The sequence below is a fragment of the Drosophila santomea genome, chromosome 3R (genome assembly GCF_016746245.2).
Source record: "Drosophila santomea strain STO CAGO 1482 chromosome 3R, Prin_Dsan_1.1, whole genome shotgun sequence".
In the NCBI taxonomy this organism is placed as follows: domain Eukaryota; kingdom Metazoa; phylum Arthropoda; class Insecta; order Diptera; family Drosophilidae; genus Drosophila; species Drosophila santomea.
In genome coordinates this window covers 5,332,911-5,349,925 of record NC_053019.2, presented here as the reverse complement: position 1 = coordinate 5,349,925, position 17,015 = coordinate 5,332,911, and the positions used below count along the sequence as shown (strand labels likewise).

The 17,015-nt window shown below is 44.7% G+C and overlaps 2 protein-coding genes across 6 annotated transcripts; one reads left to right on the top strand and one right to left on the bottom strand.

Moving 5' to 3' along the window:
* Window positions 1–87: 87 nt before the first annotated feature.
* Window positions 88–9,263, bottom strand: LOC120452466 (leucine-rich repeat serine/threonine-protein kinase 1). Of its 4 annotated transcripts, none has more exons than XM_039636698.2 (11): window positions 8,441–8,620; window positions 8,217–8,376; window positions 6,895–8,154; window positions 4,965–6,839; window positions 4,422–4,907; window positions 3,941–4,316; window positions 2,811–3,881; window positions 2,228–2,755; window positions 1,336–2,168; window positions 844–1,276; window positions 88–784 (listed from the first exon to the last, which is right to left on the bottom strand). In XM_039636698.2, exons 1-11 carry the CDS (start codon window positions 8,544–8,546, stop codon window positions 563–565), a joined length of 7,350 nt encoding a protein of 2,449 aa, XP_039492632.1. In that variant the 5' UTR covers window positions 8,547–8,620; the 3' UTR covers window positions 88–562. The 4 variants fall into 4 exon arrangements, with proteins under 4 accessions (XP_039492632.1, XP_039492633.1, XP_039492635.1 ...); XM_039636699.2 differs by lacking the exon at window positions 8,441–8,620 and adding an exon at window positions 9,061–9,263 and having other exon boundaries at window positions 89–784; window positions 2,811–3,884; XM_039636701.2 differs by lacking the exon at window positions 8,441–8,620 and adding an exon at window positions 9,061–9,263 and having other exon boundaries at window positions 89–784.
* A 510-nt stretch (window positions 9,264–9,773) lies between these two features.
* On the top strand, window positions 9,774–15,648 carry LOC120452467 (phosphatidylinositol 4,5-bisphosphate 3-kinase catalytic subunit delta isoform). 2 transcript variants are annotated; one of them, XM_039636703.2, is made up of 8 exons: window positions 9,774–9,937; window positions 10,774–12,709; window positions 12,788–12,994; window positions 13,413–14,000; window positions 14,058–14,364; window positions 14,423–14,593; window positions 14,661–14,780; window positions 14,844–15,648. In XM_039636703.2, the coding sequence occupies exons 2-8, from the start codon at window positions 10,965–10,967 to the stop codon at window positions 14,970–14,972; spliced, it is 3,267 nt and encodes a 1,088-aa protein (XP_039492637.1). In that variant the 5' UTR covers window positions 9,774–9,937; window positions 10,774–10,964; the 3' UTR covers window positions 14,973–15,648. The 2 variants fall into 2 exon arrangements, with proteins under 2 accessions (XP_039492637.1, XP_039492636.1); XM_039636702.1 differs by having other exon boundaries at window positions 9,774–9,957.
* The last annotated feature ends 1,367 nt before the right edge of the window (window positions 15,649–17,015 follow it).

Genomic DNA, 17,015 nt, shown 5'->3' with positions numbered 1-17,015 from the left:
AAGTTTTTAAATAGATTTCTAAATTTTTAAATATATTAAAAAGAATTTTTATTTTTGATGCAAGTTTTTATTCAAAGATTTAAATACTTCTTAAGTTGATCTGCGGAATGTAATAGATTTGGTTCTGTTACAAAACAATAAAAAAGGAAAATAAAGAAAATAAAATATTCGATGAATTTTTATGATTGCATTAACTGTCAATTTTGAGCAAAAACGTCTTAAAACGGGGAAATTTTTTTTGTTTTCGTGTTAAAATTATTAGTAAACGCACCCTAAGTCCTACAATGAATTGTAGAACTGACAAAAATTATAAGCTGTGTAACATTTTTAAATAAATAAATACAAAAGGTACAAAATGAAATGAAAAATTTCAAAGGAAATAGATTGCACCTCCTATTTGTCAAATATAGTAAAAAATCAGCAATTATATTACATAACACTTTACAGGAAATATATACTCCTCAGCGAATAATCCTCTTATGTATCTAGCACCTTCTCAACAAATTTGTGTATGGATTATTGGATTATTAAATACTTAAACAAATATCGAATGAGATCGAATTTAGGTCCAGTGCTTCGCGCGCCACAACAGGCAATGGATGTGATTATCCACATCCGCCGGTGGAACGGATTTGGCTACACCATGTGTAGGTGTGTTGACGGCAGAGCTCTTGGTGGATGACTCTGCGGAGTCCATGTAGCGTGAGATCAGAGAACGATATCGCCTTCCGATCGTGGCGATCAGTGGAACATTGTCTTTAGAAAGGGTTATTATAGATTTTATCTGTAAGAAAATGGAATTTTTAGTATCCACATATTCAACGAAAAATATTCCAATCTTACCTCATTTTCATAAGGTCGGAAAACACTAATGGGGCGCAGGGTGTGCACTTCGGCCACGATTAGGCAGCCCCAGGTCGTCCCAATATACAGTTCTAAATTGTGAGCCGCCAGTGCTGAGATCTGACATTTTATGAGGTTGACATGTTCATCAATCGCAATACTTTGCAGAGACTCAGAGCAGGGGAGCAGCTTTGAGCAGTCCAGCTTGTTTTCTATCCGTTTGGAGATAGCACCCCACTGGTACACCATACAACCGGGATATAGACAACTGAAGACATGGCTAGCATTGCTGCACATTCGAGCCACCTTGACGTCCTCAATGAGATTGGGTTCCTCGCTGTGGCATAAAGCCTGATGTCCGGACACGCCGCTCTCGTTCAACGGAAATACATTTATCTTTCCAGCAATCTCGCCACACCACAATTCATAGGTTCTATAAAAAAAGGACACTTCAGACTTAAAAGAAATTTAGTTTTAAATTTGTCAGCTTACCCATCCACAAGAACGGAACAAGCGGCGTGCAACACGAAACCAGAACAGATCTCCGTAAGCACAAAGGAGCCCTCGGCAAATGCGCAATTGCTGGGCATCTGCGTGGCGTCAACCAGGAACACCCGACCGTTATGCGTGCCGACGGCCACGCGAGCTATTTTCTCCATGTAGACTAGACTGATAACAGCTGACTTAATGTTTGGATCGAGCATGTACGAAAATAAGTGGACATAGCTGGATGTGCTATAGGCGTGCAGGTTACCGGAAACGTCGCCCATCCAGATGGCGTCACCCACCAGGCAGCAGCACAGCATGTTCATCTTGGGCAAACGTTGAGCCGATCGGGCACGTGAATTGGCACCGTTTTCGGGTGTCTTGGGCGGTGCCACCTGTGGCTGCGGAGAACAACTGATGCTGTTGCACTGCAGTAGGCTGCCCGAAGGGGAGCAGTCCAGAATATCGATGCGAGAGCCGAAGGACGGAAGCCACAGCTCTAGGCCAGTTCGCTCATCATCGCCCATACCAACAAGCGACTGAAAAACCCCGCAAACAATCTTCTCGCTATGCGGCATGGCCACGACATCCAGCAGGTGGATGCACTCCGGTGCACTAAGTATGGAAACAATCTGACTTGCGGTCGGTCTGCGACGAGGCTGTTCGTGCCAACACAAGACCATAAGATCCAAACAGCAAGTTGGAAACTGGGTTTCCCTATGAGTCAGAGCCGGACGACTACCCTCCAAGATGCACTCTTTAATGGATTCGTGACCCTCGAAAGGTTGTCGCAAACTGATATTCTCGTAAATAAACATTCCAAACGAGAAGCAGTCCACCTGACATTATAGCTTCGATAAAACAACTGATTTAAGAGTAATAAAAAATATAAACATACCTTTTCAGTATACTCCTCCTCACCATTGTAGCGTATGATCTCGGGAGCCATGAAACCCTCAGTGCCGCCAAATCCTTTAGCTCCACTTGGAGCTGTTTGCCTGCTGATTCCGTAGTCGGCAATTTTTATGTGCACATGGTTGCGGGGACTGTCTTCAGTGTGAGGTTGTGGGAGCTCCCAAACCAGGACATTTTCAGACTTTAGATCGCGGTAAATGATTCTTCTGCGATGCAAGTATTCGATTGCTCGTGCCGCCTGGAGAACAAGGGTCTGGAAAGTATGCGGACCCATGTGGGCTCCACTGCGTCGGTAATGCCGGAGCAAAGCGTCCAGACCGCCCAGAGGAGCTAGTTCCAGAACCAGAGCTAATGGTTTAATGCAGATCCCGACCAAGGGTACAATATTTGGATGCTTCAGGGTTAGAAGTACTGCTAGTTCCTGACGGGCAGTGCAGTAGGCTTTGCAAGAGTGCTGAAGTGGATCCCGATCCCATTTGCCGACAGCTACCTTAAAGGCCATCAAAGCGCTCTAAAAGGAAAAATTACAATGAATTTCAGTGCATTCATTAAGTTGTCGCACTCACCTCCTTCGCCCGAGCTCCCGGAGGCACTGGCTGAAGCATTTTCATTGCCACCGGCTTAAAGGATCTGGCGCCCCTTACCTTGCAGTTTGCTTTAAAAACGAATCCAAAAGCGCCTCGACCAAGAAGCGATCCTTTGGTGATGCACTCACTTGGAATAGTGTGCTTATCTGGAATATCGGCAAAGATGACGTCCGGCGCAAGCTGAGCCATAGACTGTTCAAGATGAACAGGGCAACTGATCTTGCTTTGATTATAAACGGACAAAATGCACTCTTCAATCATCCAGGCATAACACACATTTGAGTTATCAGGCAAGTGAAAGCCAGGATGACCATCCACTGAAGTATTGCGCGAAGAGCCGGCTGAATCGGGACCGACGCCCGAGTCTGCGTCCGATCCCGCTCCCAAAGAATCCTCCGATCGGCGCTCCTTTCTTGCTGTGGCGTTTAAATATGCCGAGAAAACGTTTAAAGCACCATCCTCTCCGGGATCACCTACACCGTGCAGAAAGTATGCTCCCGCTCCACGCCTACTACTTCGACTTGGTCGATTGCATCCCACTGGAGGCACTTCCCGATCAGAGGGTTCGTTGTTCTGCTGCAGCTTCCAAAGACAGCGCGGACATAACACCAATCGAGTGATTAGGAATCGACCCTCCGAAGTGTGCACAAACCGCGTTCCCAAGGAAGGATACCAGTCCTCCAAAAGCAAGTCAATATGGTCCACTGTTAGGGCCAAAAGCTTGGCCACCTGAGACATGTGCGGCCGAATCTCGGCCAGCAACTCTCGCTCATTGTCATCTACTTCTTGCGATATGTTTACTTCATGAAGAGGAAAGTAAACTTCCAGAATGCTGGAGGAGCTGAGATTTACATCGCCCCAGATTCCATCTTGTTTCAGCTTAAACCGGCAGCCATCAGTGCGAAAAGGTTGCGTTCGCTCTGTCTTCTGAAATGGTACTTCCCAGATCTTGAATATTAAAATAGGTCCATAGTACAGTGCTAAGCCTGTCTGCCAAAGATTCCACTGGGTATCCTGCTCCAACGATGTGCGTATATCGAAGTCCGAGTACTTCTGGAAAATAAAGATTGGACCCACAACTTGCATGTGATGTAAAATGTTCGACTTACATCTTCCGAAGCCATATAAACGCCCCGAATCGCTTCTATGATCTGTTCATCAGCTAAAATCCGTGTGATTAACCTAGACCAAAACCCGGACGGGAAATAAGTCATCAACAGAATGCGACGCAACCCTTGGCTAGCCGATCCAGAAGAAGATGATGAGGGAAAAGTTGACCTCTGCTCGTATATCAAATTATTAAGATTTACTTCTTGCGATACAGAGCAACCCAAACTACGGCCGCGAGAACGTTGCGATAGCTTAACTGTGCTTCCTGAATTGGGTGTTAATGACTCCTGCGAAGGCAGTAGGGAGGGTATGAGTAGCGTTCTCGAGTCCCACGTTAAAGCCACCTCGAACTTGTTAAGTAGGCTGACAATGTAGCTTAAAGAAGGAATTTTTAATTAGTACAAAGATATTTAACCTCATTATTAAGTAACAAAACAACTAAATAAATAGTTCTGCAAATCCAGTTAAAGAAATATTTACCTTCGGTTTCCATTTCCTTGAACCTGCGCACTGCGAAACAACATCTGCAGATCATCTAACTTCATCACGCCTGTCGGAGCAAAGGGATTGATCTCCCGAACGGTGACCACATGGGCCAGCATGTCACAAAGCCACTGCGGATCGAGAAAGTAGTAGTCCCTCAGCGTAGCATCGTCATAGTGCAATAAAATTCCATTTTCGTGGCACCAAGTTGTGGCCTGCTGCAACTCAGCGATATCCCGAAAGCTCTTGTAGTTGTGCAATCGCATCTGTTCGGTGACCAAGCGCCTGTATTGTTCGCCATCCAGGACGGGATCTCGTCCAGCAGCGCGCAGATTGCATGCAATCACATTCACAATGTCCTCCAAGGCAATGTAGCTGGCGGGGATCTTTTGCAGTAACATGGGCTCCTTGGACCCGGGGGATCGCAGTTGCATGGCGGTGTCGTAAATAATGTTGGCCAATAAATGGATATTGTGCAGGGTCCTACAATTCAAAGCCTACAATTCAAAGTCCTACAAATTCAATTCACTTCACACTTACCGGCAACTTATTTCGATGGAATCAATCACACGTGGCAGCCCTATTTTTTCCGCATCAGGAATTGCGATAAACTTCTCTCGAATCAATTGCTGCAGTTGCTCGGCCTTTTGGGGAGAGATGGATTCACCAACGGCATCAAAGTGTGTGCCCACTATGATTACGGGGGAGTTGGGAGCCCTTGCTTGAATGTTGCCAAGCCACTGCAGCAACTCCGCCAGGCCCTTGTGACCGTCGCTGATGCGCCACAGCACCAAATACAAACTTCGTTTGGACAAAAAGTACTGATGTGTAGCGTAGTACTCCTTCTGGCCACCAAAATCCCAAGTACGAAACACCACTGGGCCGTGGGATCCGGGCGCTCGCTTCCGTTTTTCACATATCCATGTTCCGATGTCCACTCCTACTGTGGAAATGTTTGCGCTAGAAGAGGACGAATGACGATGAGATCGAGATGTGCTGCGTGCGTGTCCCATTCGCTTGGTCCAATGATTTTCACTCGCTCGAGATCGATGAGAGCCGGAGCTGGACCCTGAGCCCGCCCCCTGGCGCAGTAAGTCCAGCAGAGTGCTCTTCCCGATTCCAGCCACACCCACCACCATCAGTTTCATACGTGCATAGGGCTGAGCATCTTCGTAAATAGATTTAAGGTATCCCACAATGTCCATCGTCTTGTGCTTCTTGCTCTCGATCATAGAGCGTAGTGGCTCCTGCAGTAGACAGCCGCGCGTGTTGAGATTCCAAAGCCTCGAAAGGAGCCCCAAGTGCGGTGGCAGCTCCGTGATGTTGACGTTGCCACTAATATTCAGCACTGATAGACTGCTAAGTTCATGCAGCGAAGCGGGAATCTCCTTCAGACAATTGTTTGTCATATCCAGCATAGATAGGTTGGGAAATATCACCTTAGACCGGTTGACCCCTACCACACTCCAGTCGGCGTCCTCGCTCTCATTGAAAAGGGTTGTAGCATCATCAGTTGACAGCTGGATGCGGGTAAGCAGATTGTCAGCCAGAATCAGTGTGCGTAGGGCCTCTAGGCGCAGATGACGCCTGTGCCGACAAACACTTTTTAATACCGAAGCTCGAAACGATGTGGCAGAGGAGTTACTGCTCTTTGAGGAGGCAGTCTTATAATCGTCATCTCGACCCTCTGGTGGCTGGACACAACTGTAGCACAGTAAATGCGGATCTGATTCAGTAATCCGTGGTAGACTTGGCCAGCAGGATATCTCGTTGTGACTTAGATCCAACTGCTTAAGTGTTGCCGGATAACTGGTTACATGTCCCATAGAACGCAGACTGTTGTATGACATATTCAGCCGGGTTAAGTTTACAGCCAGACAGGGCAGAGCAGCGGGGATACTAGTGAAAAGGTTATTTGCTATATTTAAACTACTTAGCTGGGAGGAGCCCGCACCAGGTGTCTTTCCATCACCTAAATCTTGTTCATGCTGCCACTTCATGTCATTATCGGTTATGTCCAGACTAGCCGACCAGAGATTGCGATGGGTTAGCCGTTGCTGAGTCACATTTCGCGGTTTGTTTGATATCGGCTCCTCAAAAGATTGCAAATGCAATTTTTCTAGGCTCAGCAGTGAACTGCTAGTCTGCATTGGCGGCACAGGAAGATCCCGCAATAGGTTGAAGGCCACATTAAGTTCGCGCAGCTTGGGCGCACGCCACAGGTCAAAGGGAAGCTGTTGTAGTTTGTTATTTGAAACATCTAATATAGATAGGGCGGGAAGGTGAAAAATGGCGGCCGGTAGCGTTGTTAATTGGTTGTCCTGTAGAAAAAACTCATCCAGTACCGGACATCCATATGTCTGGCCCATTGGTGCGGGCAGATCGGTTATCTTGTTTTGCGCCACATTTAAATACCTGTAATGGAATACTATTATAATTCTTAATAACTTAATATTTTATGTTTACTAACCTTAGGCTAACCAAATGGAACAGCTCCTGTGGAACTGACGTGAGAACGTTGTGCGAGAAATCAATTCGCGTAATAGCTGTCAGAGCTACCTCATTGAGTCGAGGATGCGATTGTAGCTTGGGATTCAGCAGCAACACACCACTGACCATCCAGGGTACCCTTACTACAGACAATTGGACACTGGAGCCCATGCTGTGCCAGTCAATAATGGTTGGATTGTTGGGGAACATAGCGCTGTAAGATATGTTGCTGGTAGATGGCAAAAATACGTTCACCTCCACTGGTGTGGGAAGACCCTTCTTGTTGATCTTGTAGTCAGAGTCCGGATGGACTCGTCGGGCCAAAAGGCGGCTCAGGATGGCTTCGTCGCACCCAGTAATAGCCATTCCAATGGCCGTGCCATTATCATCGCGGGCTCCATGCTTTAGCAAGAGATCCAACATAGCCAGCGACCTTTGTTTGCAGGCCTCTGCAATGGGGACATTACTGAGCCCATATATTTCTTCGCTACATTTCGGGTCGTTGTGATCCTCAACTGGCTTGGCTACAATATTCGGATTTGCTCCATGCTGTAACAGAGACTGCACCACGTCTAGGTGGCCGCCCCGAACGGCCGCTAGAAGAGCTGTCTCTCTCGCCGCTCCACAGAGCAGATTGACGTTAATAGGACACCGTTGGCATTCCGTTGACTCTTGGGAAGCTAGGTCGTCGGGTCCTTCCGACTCCCCAGATATGTGCAGTTTGGACATGATAGCCTGAATGCCAAATGAAATGCGTTTCCTGGTGGGCGTAATAGGAGTGCTCACTGAGCTGACGGAATCGCCCAACGTACGGCGACAATGGAGCTGCCACTTTAGAAGCACGCCAACCAGCTGCTTGTTTCCTAGGATGCTGGCTATGTACAGACTGGTCTGACCCGTCACATCATGAGCGTTAGCGTCGAAGGGGAGTCGCCATTCCCACTGGCCGTCCTCGTCGCGATATGTCTGGTAGAGGTAGTCGGGATAACTGTAGCTGATAAGGAGCTCCAGCAGCTTGGTATGTCCATTGATGCAGGCGGCATGCAACGGCAGCCAGCGTTCTACCGTCGGTTGCTGAATCAGTTCTGGAAAACGGTCTAGCATCAGTCGTGCGATGCCCAAGTGACCGCTGTGGACAGCGGCGTACAAGGGTGAGTACTTGGTTACAGCATGGGAGCGACCATCCGCTCCAGCATCCAGTAATCGCTGAGTAATGCTCTCGTAACCAGATTGGCAGGCTCTGAAAGAAGACTAATATTGGTACGGCTCAAAATTTACTAATTATAAAAGACTTTTTCTCACAGAAATAGTAGGGTATTCGCTCCTGATGGAGCCATATTGACTATAATCTGCCGCTCAGTTCCCAGAGCCGCCAGCAGCACCCGCACAGTCCGCTCATCGCCTGAGCTAACTGCCGTTCGCAGTTCCCCGTGTTTGATCTGACGCACTTCCTCGCGGGCATCTGTAAGAGATAAGTTTTCATTGTTTAAAAATACCCGACATCTTTGGGCTTAACCAATTCCCACCCCGTATTGAGGATGCCTCAATGACCTCATCCACGAAGTAGTCACAGGCTTCCAGAGCTGTTTCAGTTCCAGGTTTGGGCTGTTCCATGCTGAATTTCCAAGACATTATGTAACCCAAATCGGTGAGAAAAAGCCCCAAAAATAAATAGGCATCAGAGACGATGACCGAACGCGCCGCTGGCAAAAACTGAACTGCGGAAAATCGATGGCCACGTTTTTGTGGTCATTGATCCAGGCTGTATTTTGTCGCACTGCGCAAGTCGCGGCCCAAGAAGCGCGGCAACTGTTGCACTTGGTCAAGGACTGGCATTGGGTGCGTGGCATTTGTTTTGATTGTCTCTACGTGGGTGTCAGATGCTCCAGTGCTTGCAGTGCACTAGTTGCTTCTGTGGGGTGGTGACTATTTAAAAAACGTTTTTGCGCGCCCACTTCATTGCACCAAAGTCACCCTGTGGGCTTGCTGGTGTTGTTGAAAAACCAATAACAACTGGTTGGAGTTTTAATTTGCATAGTCAAACATATAATGCTTAGTTTGCCCTCTGACCGGGTTAAATAGTGCACAAAGCTAGCACATATTTCATATTTCACATTTAATAATTTTTTTTTTTAAGTTATCTCACCTTCATCGGAGTCGCTCATTATTTTGATAGCGTTTTTCACGAGATGTTCAAGTCATTCATAGTAACTTATAAATGGGTAGTAGATATAGTCCAGATTGGCCAGTAGCACGTTTACAAAGCACTACTTCGATATTTTGCACATTTTGCGAAATTTTCACTTTGTTTACCTTTTTGCCAACAAGCAATGTGACCAGTGCCTGTTTGCTAAAATATATCTATGTGATGTTAAACGCTCGGTGTGAACATACTATCGGAAGTTATTGCCATTAAATAGTGGCGTAGGCAGGGGTTTAAATTTCCCCATAAGACAATACCATAATTAAGTCATAAATATTGATTTTTGTATGTCATTTACTTAAAATGTACAAAAAGTTATCACCTTAGAATGATTAAAATAGTGCCTAAAAACTTTTAGAGGACTTTACTATTATTTAATTGAACCTAGCTGTTGTTTTATCTGTAATGACTGAGTTTGACCGAAGTTGACGAGGATTTAATAGTTCTTAGCTACCGTTTACAAGACTATATATCGCTAAATTGTATAGCCGCTTTCAAAATCCTGTTACTAACTGGTTACAAACAAGACTTTCTTTAGCGGAGTGTTTTTTATTTGTATATATGTACATAATTCCAACGGTGACTTTTATAGATACATCTATCGAAAGAAACGCTATCGATATAACCCACCAAATGCCCAGAACGCCTTGTGCTCAATAGAAGTCACCCTGTGGAGGTTAACAGACGCTTAACAGCACAATCTCAACAATACAAATAAAAACAATTTAATATTCCTTGATCGAACTCACATTTGAGCCGATTTTACGGTGCGTTCGCAAAACAACAATAACGCGGAATGGCCGACAGTGGCCAACAAGAGGTACCGGTGCAGAGAATCACGTAAGGACCAGCGGAAACTGCGCAGCTCACACCCAACAAAAAAAAAAGCGAAAAGGCGAGGCTGGCCAAAATGGAAGCAAAAAACAAAAACAAACGGGCTGTTCCAAATATTTTGTACAACTTCGATGAAAACTTCCCAATCCGTGTGCTTTTCAAGCCTTTTCTATCTGTCTGTAATTTCCATTTTTGTTTCATCGCGACTTAGAGATGAGACATCGGTGCCGCGTAACTTTTTACATACCCTTTCCGCGGGTTCAACTCCACCTGTTTGGTCTTGGAACTAGAACCGTCGGCACAGAAAGATGCCTTAAAAGCACAGATTTTAATCGTTAAAAACTTTCCATTCAACTGCCATATCGAAAAATACTGAATCCTGTCTACCTCAGTCATACCGTTGTCTAAATCTTTCCAAATAACAAAGTAAGGGCATTCATAGGTCGCCTTGGCTGACCCTGCATTCTTGTTTTTGTTTTCAAGTTGACCCCTCCCACCCCCAGCCCACAACTTGTGACTGTGTGATTCATACTAAATATAAAGTCAACGTTTTTGTTTTAATTAACAAGAACCGACGATTTAGATGTAGTTTTTTTCTATTTTATCCCATGTGGTTAAGGGCGGTTTGAACCAACTCATTTTTACGGTGCATCGGGATGTTATCCAGATCTTCGTAGATCTTAGGGACAAAATCTGGGGGCGCCTTCTTATCAACGAGTGGGCGGTTAATTTTTAGTAATTTCCGTAATTCGACACCAAAACAATTATCGGTATAATGCCATATGTTTTCTTTCAAGTAACCACATTCTGATTTATTCGCAGAGAGATTGGCGTGCTGATTTAAATGGAAAACTTTGAAAACAACAATCTGTTGATAAGGAAACAAGTAAAATGCGAACCAACTAGCCTCCGCAGCTGTAAAGACGCCACTGAAAAGTCATACTAGGAGGAGCTGGTGATCCTCCCAATCCGAGGCACCAGATCCGAAATCGGAACTTCAAGATCAAAAAGTCATGAACATGATGGACAACCGGTCGTTGGCCTACGTGGCCCACCAGCCCAAGTATGAGCCACCGCCGGAAGAGGCGGAGCCGCCCTGCATGCGCTTTTCGGTTAACCTGTGGAAGAACGAGATGCTGGACTGGGTGGACCTGATCTGCCTGTTGCCTAATGGATTCTTGCTGGAGCTCAGGGTCAATCCGGCCATCACCATCCAGGTAATCAAGGTGGAGATGGTCAACCAGGCCAAACAGATGCCACTGAGCTATGTGATCAAAGAGGCCTGTGAGTACCAGGTGTACGGCATCTCGACCTTTAACATCGAGCCATACACCGACGAAACGAAGCGACTCAGCGAGGTGCAGCCGTACTTCGGACTGCTCAGCCTGGGCGAGCGCACCGACACAACGAGCTTTAGCAGCGACTACGAGCTAACCAAGATGGTCAGCGGAATGATCGGTACCACTTTCGACCACAATCGGACGCACGGCTCGCCCGAGATTGACGACTTTCGACTGTACATGACCCAAACTTGCGACAACATCGAGCTGGAGCGCTCCGTCTACACCTGGCAGCAGAGACTGCTTTACGGACATCCGCTACGGTTGGCCAACTCGACAAAGATGCCCGAGCTGATACGAGAGCGGCATCCCACCAGGACTTTTCTTATTGTCGTTAAAAACGAGAACGACCAGAGCACGTTCACGTTGTCGGTGAACGAGCAGGACACCCCCTTCTCGCTGACGGAGAGCACGCTGCAGAAGATGAACCGATCGCAGATGAAAATGAACGACCGGACCTCCGACTACATACTCAAGGTGAGCGGTCGCGACGAGTACCTTCTCGGCGACTATCCGCTGATTCAGTTCCTGTACATCCAAGAGACGCTCTCGGACTCGGCAGTTCCAAATGTGGTGCTGCAATCAGTGTATCGCCTTGAGTCCTACATCAACCACCACAACGAGCAGGCCATGGTGCCCAAGCGACCGCCGCCGAAGAAACAGCCAACTCTCCTCCCCAAGGCGCTCTCTTCGCTGTGGGACATGGGCAACTATTTTCAGCTGACGCTGCATAGCATCTCCAATGTGAACTATGATAAGACGCGCGCACTAAAGGTGGGCGTGCATGTGTGCCTATATCACGGCGATCAAAAGTTGTGCGCCCAGCGATCAACGGACTCCCCTAACGGCAACTATGACACGTTCCTGTTTAATGACCTGGTGATGGACTTTGACATACAGATGCGCAATTTACCGCGAATGACACGCCTCTGCATTGTGATCTTCGAGGTGACCAAGATGTCGCGCTCGAAGAAGTCCTCCAACCATAAGGACAGCACTCTGAAAGACGTCTCCTACAACAAAAACCCGCTAGCCTGGGTCAACACAACAATTTTTGACCACAAGGACTTCCTGCGCACCGGTCGCCATACGCTGTACACGTGGACGTATGCTGACGACATTCAGTCTGACGAGGTGTTCCATCCGCTGGGCACCATCGAACCCAATCCGCGCAAAGAGGAATGTGCGCTGGTGGACCTCACATTCCACAGTAGCGGAACCGGAACCGTGCGATATCCCAGCGAGGAAGTTGTGCTGCAGTACGCTGCGGATCGGGCGCAGGCTAGTCGACTGCAAACGCAACTGGCAGGACCAGAAAAGCCGATCAAAGAACTGAAGGATCTGGTGGCGAACTATACGGGGCTGGATAAGATCTACGAGATGGTTGACCAGGACCGCAATGCCATTTGGGAACGCAGGTAAATATGCAAAATATAAATATTCAACATTGAGATATTAAGATTAAGTTTCTTTGTTACCATCTCTACTACTCGCAGAAACGACATTATGCGCGAGCTTCCAGAAGAACTGTCCATCTTACTTCACTGCGTCTACTGGAAGGAGCGTGACGACGTAGCGGACATATGGTATCTCTTGAAACAGTGGCCGCTTATTTCTATAGAACGCTCCTTGGAGCTGCTAGACTACGCCTATCCAGATCCGTCAGTGAGACGCTTTGCCATTCGATGCTTACACTTTCTGAAGTAAGATACATACATTACCCATTTAACTCTAATGTTTGTTATTTTTTTAATAGTATATTGTAGTAGAATTGGTATTTAGGTGACATTTTCGGGACTGTTTAATAACATTCATTAAAATTTCCTTAAACAACACGGATTCAGTGCGCAAGAGCAGTTGTTTTCTGAATATCTTTTATCATGGTTGATATATTTTTACATAAACGAGATATTCAAAAACGAATTTATTGTAAAAACTGTACAGAGTAGTGCGAACCGGATTCTGAGGGACCGTTTTAAATTAATTATTTAAAAATCAAATGAGATAATTTTAGTTTGATTGTACAATAACGCACATTTAATGTGAAGATTCTGATAAAAACTGGACAACTTTACCATTTTAACTTTTACTTCATTTATTAACCACATTTTTTACCGACAGAGACGAAGACTTGCTCCTGTATCTGCTTCAATTGGTACAGGCCATCAAGCACGAATCGTACCTGGAAAGCGATCTGGTAGTGTTTCTGCTGGAGCGGGCACTGCGCAACCAGCGCATCGGCCACTACTTCTTCTGGCACTTGCGCTCTGAGATGCAGACGCCGTCTATGCAAACGCGCTTTGGCCTACTGCTGGAGGTCTACCTCAAAGGTTGCAAACATCACGTGGCGCCGCTGCGGAAGCAGCTACATGTGCTAGAGAAACTAAAACAGGGATCTCTGATTGCCAAGAAGGGCAGCAAGGAAAAAGTGAAGACCATGCTGCAGGACTTCCTGCGGGACCAGCGCAACTCGGGGGTCTTTCAGAACATCCAAAATCCACTTAATCCCAGCTTTCGTTGCAGCGGTGTAACTCCAGATAGGTGCAAGGTAATGGATAGCAAGATGCGCCCGCTATGGGTGGTATTCGAGAATGCCGACTTGAACTCCAGCGATGTGCACATCATTTTCAAGAATGGCGACGATCTCCGCCAAGACATGCTCACGTTGCAGATGCTGCGTGTGATGGACCAGCTGTGGAAACGCGATGGGTAAGCTAAACTGCAGAGAGCGTACAATGAATATGATTAATCCTTATACCCTGTCAGTATGGACTTCCGCATGAACATCTACAACTGCATCAGCATGGAAAAAAGCCTCGGCATGATAGAGGTGGTACGCCACGCAGAAACCATTGCCAACATACAGAAGGAGAAGGGCATGTTCTCGGCCACGTCGCCATTCAAGAAGGGCTCGCTCCTCAGTTGGCTTAAGGAGCATAACAAGCCCGCCGACAAACTGAACAAAGCCATCAATGAGTTCACGCTCAGTTGTGCGGGCTACTGCGTGGCCACCTATGTGCTTGGCGTAGCTGATCGGCACTCGGACAATATAATGGTCAAAAGAAATGGACAGGTGGATGTCAATATTTTGCTGAGCATGGAACACATTTAACGTGTCTTTTCGTTTTCAGCTATTTCACATCGATTTCGGCCACATCTTGGGCCACTTCAAGGAAAAGCTTGGAGTACGTCGTGAACGAGTTCCCTTTGTGTTGACCCACGATTTCGTCTACGTGATCAACAAGGGTTTTAATGACAGGGAGTCTAAAGAGTTTTGTCACTTTCAGGAATTGTGCGAGCGCGTACGTCTATAAACTCTACTCAAAGGATATATATATATATTAACATTTAAATTACTTACATTTGCAGGCCTTTTTAGTTTTACGTAAACACGGCTGCCTTATTTTATCACTGTTCTCAATGATGATTTCAACGGGACTGCCAGAACTGTCCTCCGAAAAGGATTTGAACTACCTACGGGAAACTTTAGTAGGTCCTAGAATAACATTTTAAAATAGGCTTAACTAACGTTTCGAAAATATCTGTTTTCAGGTGCTGGACTACACGGAAGAAAAAGCACGCGATCATTTCAGAGCGAAATTCAGCGAGGCTTTGGCTAACTCCTGGAAGACTTCCCTTAACTGGGCCTCGCACAATTTCTCCAAAAACAATAAACAGTAAACAGACAACTACATCGACATCAACAAGTTGACAACGCGATTGTTTCAAAGTCAGTCACACCTCCCAATGAAGCAAACCCAATCACCAGTCTAATCGGATCCACTTTTCTTTCTGCCTGACCTTCCGAGCCTCTGCAACAGGCGTAGTACAATTATTGCATCCAATTTATAAAGTTCAAAACTATGTGTTCACTATGTTAGGCCGAGATATACCCAATCGACAACCCCTTGATCCATAGCTGATAATGTCGCTCCCACAAGTGCTCCAATATACTTTACTGTTAATTTGTACATTTCACGTTCACCCGTTCTTGTAATTGTAATCATTTATCGCCCTTCTCATGCAGTGCCCTTAGACCCTGGAATTGTTTTGTTGTCTATTATTCATTTGTTGTTTGAACACCCCGCACATGCACACTGGCGCATGAACGTGCAAAAATTGTATCCTATTATGCTATATTAATTTAAGAGACATTAACTCTATAAGTTACAATTAACGATTTTCTATCCCTACATTACGATTAATTGTGTACTATAATTTGTGTCTGCTTTTGCACCAGCAACCAATCAACATTTTCGTGTTTCCCGGTTTCATTTTATAATGTTCTCTAATATTTGTAACGTATTTTGTAAATCGCTGGATAAATACAATAAAACGAATGAAATGAAATATAAAATCGAACGATTTTATACAATCAAAGGGAAACAAGAAAAATATATATCTATATTATGTGCTTCTAGGTTTACGATAAACCGCATTAATGTCCTTTTCGTGTGGAAATCGTAAATACGTTATCTTACATTTAGTAAAGGTTTTTATTGACATCAAGTATTCAGTTTCAGTATATATACCTATATAAAATATATTTCTTTAAAATTAATTTTGTTTCCGCTACTTTACACACATTTTAACATCCCGAGATGCAGTATTCTGAAATCCTTTGCTTACTTCGTATATTTCACTTTTTGCCAACATTATTTTCGGATTTGCGCACATTCTTGACAATGCACATAGTACACGTGTTCAACAATAGCAACTCTCTAAAAACATCGATTTTTAAATTATAAACACTACAGTTCAGTAAAACAAATACGTCGTACACAGTACCATAGTAAAAGTAAATGAATAGTCCCTAGACGCCTATCTAACTAACTAATCAGTAGGTAGTAGAAACCATATGGAATTTGTATGGAAATTGTATTTATATTTCTTTATATTTTCGTAACGCCTACTAAAAGGTTAGCCGACTGGCACTTGCTTAAACATTCTCTGGCTGAATTCTTTGTCGTGATTTTTTAAATAAAATGAAGCTACTCCATTTTTCCATTGGAAAATATTTTGGATCTGTTCTTAACAGATGTGTTTAGTTCCAATTTTGTTCAGTTAATCAAGTTTTAAGCAAGTTTCAGGCGGCCTTGTGCAAACTGTTCTTGACCTCATATGGAATCCTTTTGTTTTTATTCTGCGTAATCAGATACAAAATATACAGTTACTTGTTAAAATCCGTTATAAAAATAGTTATATTAAATATATTGGTTATTTCTCGCGTATCGATTAACTTTTTTTTGTGTAAAAATACTGTATTTACAATTACAACTATTTATTTATCGGTAAATATAAATAGACATTTGATTTATATAAATAATTTAGAAAATATGAGAAACCGCGTTTTGTTTTTGTCTTTTTGCGTTAGGAATATGTTTTTTATTTGTATCAGTTTCAGTTGTACGAGTTCCGGTTTGAAATTGTCTGCTTAGGATCTTTTTGCTTTCCTTTTTTGTAAATTTGTTGTATATGTGGTTTTTTTGTACATTTTATTTGTTTTTGATTGGACAGCCACTGACAGAGAATTTGCACTAGGCAGAGTTATACAACATTTTAGATAATGACAACAATCGTGAGGGTTAAACTTAAATCCGCCGAGGATTCTAATTCAAACTTCAACGTCTATCAATAAATTGTAGACCAAACTCTTTTAATTTGAAGTGTAGAGATTTTTTAGATTTTTTTATCTTTGAACTAATTTATAGTGATAATTCCAAA

Excerpts from the sequence above, each read along its gene's own strand:
- LOC120452466 (XM_039636697.2), bottom strand. The coding sequence starts at position 8,546 with ATGTCTTGGAAATTCAGCATGGAACAGCCCAAACCTGGAACTGAAACA. Across the intron at positions 3,885-3,940 it reads TTTATATGGCTTCGGAAGAT|AAGTACTCGGACTTCGATAT; the intron begins GTAAGTCGAACA and ends TTTATTTTCCAG. Across the intron at positions 785-843 it reads TCCGACCTTATGAAAATGAG|ATAAAATCTATAATAACCCT; the intron begins GTAAGATTGGAA and ends ATTTTCTTACAG.
- LOC120452467 (XM_039636703.2), top strand. The coding sequence starts at position 10,965 with ATGAACATGATGGACAACCGGTCGTTGGCCTACGTGGCCCACCAGCCC. Across the intron at positions 14,001-14,057 it reads CAGCTGTGGAAACGCGATGG|TATGGACTTCCGCATGAACA; the intron begins GTAAGCTAAACT and ends ATACCCTGTCAG. Across the intron at positions 14,594-14,660 it reads TTCAGGAATTGTGCGAGCGC|GCCTTTTTAGTTTTACGTAA; the intron begins GTACGTCTATAA and ends TTACATTTGCAG.